This window comes from Nycticebus coucang, chromosome X (genome assembly GCF_027406575.1).
Source record: "Nycticebus coucang isolate mNycCou1 chromosome X, mNycCou1.pri, whole genome shotgun sequence".
Taxonomy (NCBI): Eukaryota; Metazoa; Chordata; class Mammalia; order Primates; family Lorisidae; genus Nycticebus; species Nycticebus coucang.
Genome location: NC_069804.1, coordinates 48,015,061 through 48,021,060, shown reverse-complemented (window position 1 = coordinate 48,021,060; position 6,000 = coordinate 48,015,061). Strand labels below are relative to the sequence as shown.

Sequence of the window (6,000 nt, the reverse complement as noted above, 5' to 3'; positions counted from 1 at the left end):
AATTATTCTTTTTGATGAGTCTGGTTTTATGAAGAGTCTGTTTTTTGAAAGCTCCTTTCAATCCTTAAGGACTTTTAATTCTAAATACCCTTTATACAAAATAGCAGAGGACATCAACCAAAGGAAGACTATATAGTGCCCTTGGCTGGGAAGAATCAACATAGTTCAAATGTCTATACTACCCAAAGCAATCTGCAGATTTAATCAATCCCTATTAAAATACCAACATCGTATTTTGAAAATCTCAAAAAAATAGTTCTTCACTTTGTATGGAACCAGAAAAAACCCTGTATAGCCAAGGCAATGCTTAGTAATAAAAACAAATCTGAAGGCATCATTCTGCCAGACTTGAGATTATATTACAAGTCCACAGTGCTCAAAATAGCATGGTATTGTTGCAGGTAGATGAGGCCCAACGGAGAGAAAGAGCACCCAAACACCATGTTTATAAGAGGAAGGGCTTTATTCAATGGCTGGGAGCTTATGGCATAATAGAATTCCAAATGGCAGCATTCCTCGACTGGCTTGGTATTTCCCTTTTTATCTACAGTCAAAAAGTTCCAAGCCAGTTTGAATTAAACGGGACATGCTATTCCAGTCCCCACAGAACTACAGGATTTCACAGATGTGGAAATTTCCAAGTTCCAGGAAGTTAAGTTTACAAATTCCCAAGAGGTGAGTCACCATGGAGAGGACCCTGCAGGTGTATCCTTGTGGTCTCCTTGAGAAGACCTGTTCTCCTAGACCTCACCCTTCTTGGGTATCCTCTCTCAGTATTGGCACAAAAATAGAGACATAGACATATATGGAAGCAAATAGAAAACCTAAAGATATAACCAACCTCTTATCACCACGTGATCTTCAATAAACTAAACAAAAGCATACCCTGGGGAAAAGAATTCTTATTTAATAAACAGTGCTGGGAGAACTGGATAACCACATGTAAAAGACTGAAGCTTGGACCTACACCTTTCACTACTTACAAAAATTGACTCAAGATGGACAAAAGATTTAAATCTAAGATATGAAATGACAAAAATCCTAGAAGAAAGTGTGGGAAAAACTCTTGATGATATTGGCCTGGGGAAAGATTTTATGAAAAAGACTCCATTGGTTGGGCGGCGCCTGTGGCTCAACGGGTAGGGCGCCGGTCCCATATGCCGGAGGTGGCGGGTTCAAGCCCAGCCCCAGCCAAAAATTAAAAAAAAAAAAAAAAAAAAAAAGACTCCATTGGCAATCACAATGACACCAAAAATAAATAAATGGGACTTAATTAAACTAAAAAGTTTCTGCATAGCTAAGGACACAACAATTAAAGCAAATAGACAACCTTCAGAATGGGAAAAGATATTTGCATGTTACAATTCTTTTTTTCTCTTTTATTTAATCATAGCTGTGTGCATTAAAGCAATCATGGGGTACCATACACTGGTTTTATATACAATTTGATATATTTTCATCACACTGGTTAACATAGCCTTCCTGGCATTGTACATTTAGTAAGTTTCACATGTACCCTTGTAAGATGGACCATAGGTGTGGTCCCACCAATTACCCTCCCTCACCCCTCTCCCTTCCCCTCCCTTTCCCCATACTCTTAGGTTATAATTGGGTTATAGCTTTCATATGAAAGCTATAAATTAGTTTCATAGTAGGGCTGAGTACATTGGATACTTCTTCTTCCACTCTTGAGATACTTTGCTATACAATTCTTTTTTTAATTTATATTTTATTTTATTTATTTATTTATTTATTTATTTATTTTTGAGGCAGAATCTCAAGCTGTTGCCCTGGGTAGAGTGCTGTGGCATCACAGCTCACAGCAACCTCAAACTCTTGGGCTTAAGCAATTCTCTTGCCTCAGCCTCCTAAGTAGCTGGGACTACAGGCACCCACCACAATGCCTGGCTATTTTTTGGTTGTAGTTGTCATTGTTTTTTGGCAGGCCGGGGCTGGATTCAAACCCACCAGCTCCGGTGTATGTGGCTGGTGCCCTAGCCGCTGAGCTACAGGTGCCAAGCCAGGCATGTTACAATTCTGACAAAGGGTTGATAAGTAGAATCTTCACACAACTCAAATTAATCAACAAAAAAGAGTAAACAATCGTATCTATCACTGGGCAGGAGACATGTACAGAACCTTCTCTGAAGAAGAGGAATGGCCAATAAACATATGAAAAAATTCTTACTGTCTCTAATCATCAGAGAAATGCAAATCAAAACCACTCTGAGATATTACCCAACCCCATGAGAGTACCTCACATCACAAAGTGCCAAAGCTGGGTGGCGCCTGTGGCTCAAGGAGTAGGGTGCTGGTCCCATATGCCGGAGGTGGCAGGTTCAAACCCAGCCCCCGCTAAAAAAAAAAAAAAAAACAAAGTGCCAAAGCTGCAGATGCTGGCATGTATGTGGAGAGAAGGGAACACTTTTATGCTATTGGTAGGATTGCAAACTAATACAGCCTCTTTGGAAAGAAGAATGGAGAATGCCTCAAAGATCTCAAAACATGGGGGCGGTGCCTGTGGCTCAAAGGAGTAAGGTGCTGGCCCCACATGCCAGAGGTGGTGGGTTCAAACCCAGCCTGGGCCAAAAACTGCAAAATAAATAAATAAATAAAATAATTATATTAAAAAAAATATCTCAAAACAGACCTTCCATTTGATCCCACAATGCCAATGTATCTACCCAGAAGAAAAAAATCATTTTATCATAAGGACATTTGCACTAGATTATTTATCGCAGCTCAATTTACAATCACCAAGATGTGGAATCAACCCAATTGCCCGTCTACCCATGATTGGATTAAGGAACTGTGGTATATGTATACCATGGAATATATTATTCAGCTATAAAAAAGATGGAGACTTTACATCTTTTGTATTAATCTGGATAGAGTTGGAGAACATTCTCTTTAGTAAAGTATAACAAGAATGGAAAAGCAACTATCCAATGTATTCAATAGTAATATGAAGCCAATTTATGAACTCAATTTAAGTTGGAGGGGAAAGGGGAGGAAAGGGGAGAAGTGAAGAGGATTGGTGTGCTCTCGCCTAATAGGCACAATGTAAGGGTATATTGTATACCTCCTGGGATGGGGCACAATTACAACAGGGACCTTATCTAACAAATGAAAATGTTGTAACCTAATAGATTGTTCATATTAAATCTGAAATATTCAGAATTATTCAGAAATATTCAGTTCATATTAATCTTAAATAAAAAAATATACCTTTTATACAAAGCAGTCATATTTGGGGGCAACATTTCCTGAGCTCCTTCAGTGATTGACATGTATTTTCAGTCTACAGAATCCCATGGGGTTTCTAGGTGAAGAACTTAACCTCATTCATCTGTCAGAGTTAAATAATACAAATGATGCTAAAAACTATATCCTCTTGCCAAGGTTGAGAATTACTCAGGAGGTTCCTACACCTGCCTCTACCACCTTTGTGTTCCTGACAGGAAATGTGTGGAAAGGAAGCACATAAACAAGTTCCAATTCTCAGGAGCAGGAAGTAAGAAAAACTGTAGTCCCTTTGTGAACCTTCAACTTCTTAAAAAAGTATGGTCTGATCCAACAGAGACAGGATATTTAAAAAAAAAAAAAAGAAAGAAAAGTATGGTTTGAAACAAGGGTGCTTGAATTATAGTAGTGTTTAAAATAGTTCTAAAAAAATATTCTGACAGTGTACAATGCTGGGCTAGATTGAAAAAAAAATCTGACACTTGTTAAAATGGCATGGAAGGCCCACCCAGTGCAGTGACTCATGCCTGTAATGCCAGCACTTTTAGGAAACTGAGATAGGAGGATTGTTACGGTTGTTTGAAACCAAGAGTTCAGAGTAGGATAGGAGGATTACTTTAAGTAAGGAATTCAAGATTAGCCTAGGTGACATAGCAAGACTATGTCTTTATTAAAAAAAAAAAAATTTAGCTGGGCATGGTGGCCCACTCCTGTAGTCCCAACTACTCAGGAGGCCAGGAATTGGAGGCTGCAGTGAGCTATGGCCACACTCACTACACTTGTTTGGGGGATAGAGCAAGACTGTTTCTCAAAAAGCAAGCAAATAAACAAAATGGTAAGGAAGACTTTACCAGTGATACTGCAATAGTGTCAGGACTCTTCCTGTAGGGCTTACTCTGACTGAATACCACGTATAACAAAGACAGCTAGGGATTTATAGCCAATGATGAGAGTGAGGGGATCAATATGTGGATGATTACCAAGAGGAGATATCGAGGGTAGGGAGATTCTTGCTAAGCCCATTTAACAGGATTCTTGATTATGGCAGGACAGTGTGAGCCATCAAGGCTGGGAGGATGAGGAATTTGGACGGATATTGATGGTAAATAGATATTAAGAGTGAGGGTATTCTCACTAAACTGACTTACAGGATTCTTGCTACAACTGGACTAAACAAGCCAAAGATGGCCGAAGAAGGAGGCTTAGTCAAAAAGAGAGCTCAGAGGAGGCTCCTGACTAAAGTTTAGTCAAGGAGAGTCTGTGTCAATACCAAGCTGGTTTATCCTTTATACCACCAAGCGGCACCCTTCACCCCATTGTTATAGCCTTGAGTCTTTTTTTTTTTTTTTTTTTGTAGAGACAGAGTTTCACTTTATGGGCCTCGGTAGAGTGCCATGGCATTACACAGCTCACAGCAACCTCCAACTCCTGGGCTTTAAGCGATTCTCTTGCCTCAGCCTCCCGAGTAGCTGGGACTACAGGCGCCCGCCACAACGCCCAGCTATTTTTTTTGGTTGCAGTTTGGTTGGGGCCGGGTTTGAACCCGCCACCCTCGGTATATGGGGCCGGTGCCTTACCGACTGAGCCACAGGCGCCACCCTATAGCCTTGAGTCTTTAAAACAAAATAACGGAATTCAATTTATAGAAATTCTAGGTGGAAGGGTTGCCCCTTTCCAGAGATGCAGAAGGCAACGGACTCCAACTCCCATAAACCCTCGCGGGGCTGAGAGCTGACCGCCCCTCTCCCCGCCCCTGAATCTTGTGCCTGCGCAGAAGATCCTCTGCCAAGGGAAGGGGGCGGGGACGGGACTACGCGCCTGGAGAAGGAGGAGGAAAAAAGAAACCATAGACTTTTTATCTGGCCTAGAGCGGCCCTTAAAGTGCGGGGGAGAGGTGGGCGGGTAGGGATCACGCCAGCAAGCCGCCTGCGGTATCATGGCGACCCGGACTCCCCCTCCCCAAGGTGAGCGGCCAGGGTCCAAAGTGGTATTTGGGACGCGGCTCACAGCTTTCGACCTTGCTACCGGGGCGCCTCTTCCTTCCCCTGCCTCAGGATTCCTGGAACTCTATTATTTTCTTTTTTTGAAGCAGCCCCTTTGATCACCCTTTTCGAGCTATACTTCTTCCCTCTCTGCCGAACTCAGGCGGAGAGCGACTCCCAACCCGAACACAGCCCAACCTCCTGTCTTACCTTCACTTCTGGCCCTACATCTCCATCTTCAAATTTATCCATTTATTTATTTTTTTAATACTCGTGACTCTGAGTGACTCTGAAGTGATTTCATCTCGCCTGGCTTCTGACCAGTTCTCTCAGAGGACCCCTCCCTGATAAAAATGGACCCTGCTCTGACCTTGATCTTACTGAGATTTGGGGGATGACCCCGCACTGCTGTTTAAAATCAGGCCTTGCCAAGCCCTTTTACTCTTGAGGCCCTCGTCTAAGGAACGGAGTTTAATAAACTGCATTTTTAGCTGTAGACCAAAAGTAACAATGAGTTGTGACCTATTAAAAAAAAATGTATGGGACATTTATGACTTGATTGACTCTGAATTTATTTTTCCCATTTTGTATTTTGAAGACTATGAAAGTGATGACGACTCTTACGAAGTGTTGGATTTAACTGAGTATGCAAGAAGACACCACTGGTGGAATCGAGTGTTTGGCCACAGTTCCGGACCAATGGTAGAAAAATACTCAGTAGCTACCCAGATAGTAATGGGTGGCGTGACTGGCTGGTGAGAACATTTTTTTCATT

General features: G+C 41.8%; 1 protein-coding gene across 1 annotated transcript in view; it reads left to right on the top strand.

The window, feature by feature from the left end:
• Positions 1-5,048: 5,048 nt before the first annotated feature.
• The window catches only part of FUNDC1 (FUN14 domain containing 1), a 49,655-nt gene continuing 48,703 nt past the window's right edge, over positions 5,049-6,000 (top strand). The window contains exons 1-2 of the mRNA XM_053580845.1: positions 5,049-5,207; positions 5,824-5,980. Of these exons, the coding sequence (XP_053436820.1) occupies positions 5,180-5,207; positions 5,824-5,980 (185 nt within the window). The 5' untranslated portion in view covers positions 5,049-5,179. The remainder of the gene's footprint in view (positions 5,208-5,823; positions 5,981-6,000) is intronic.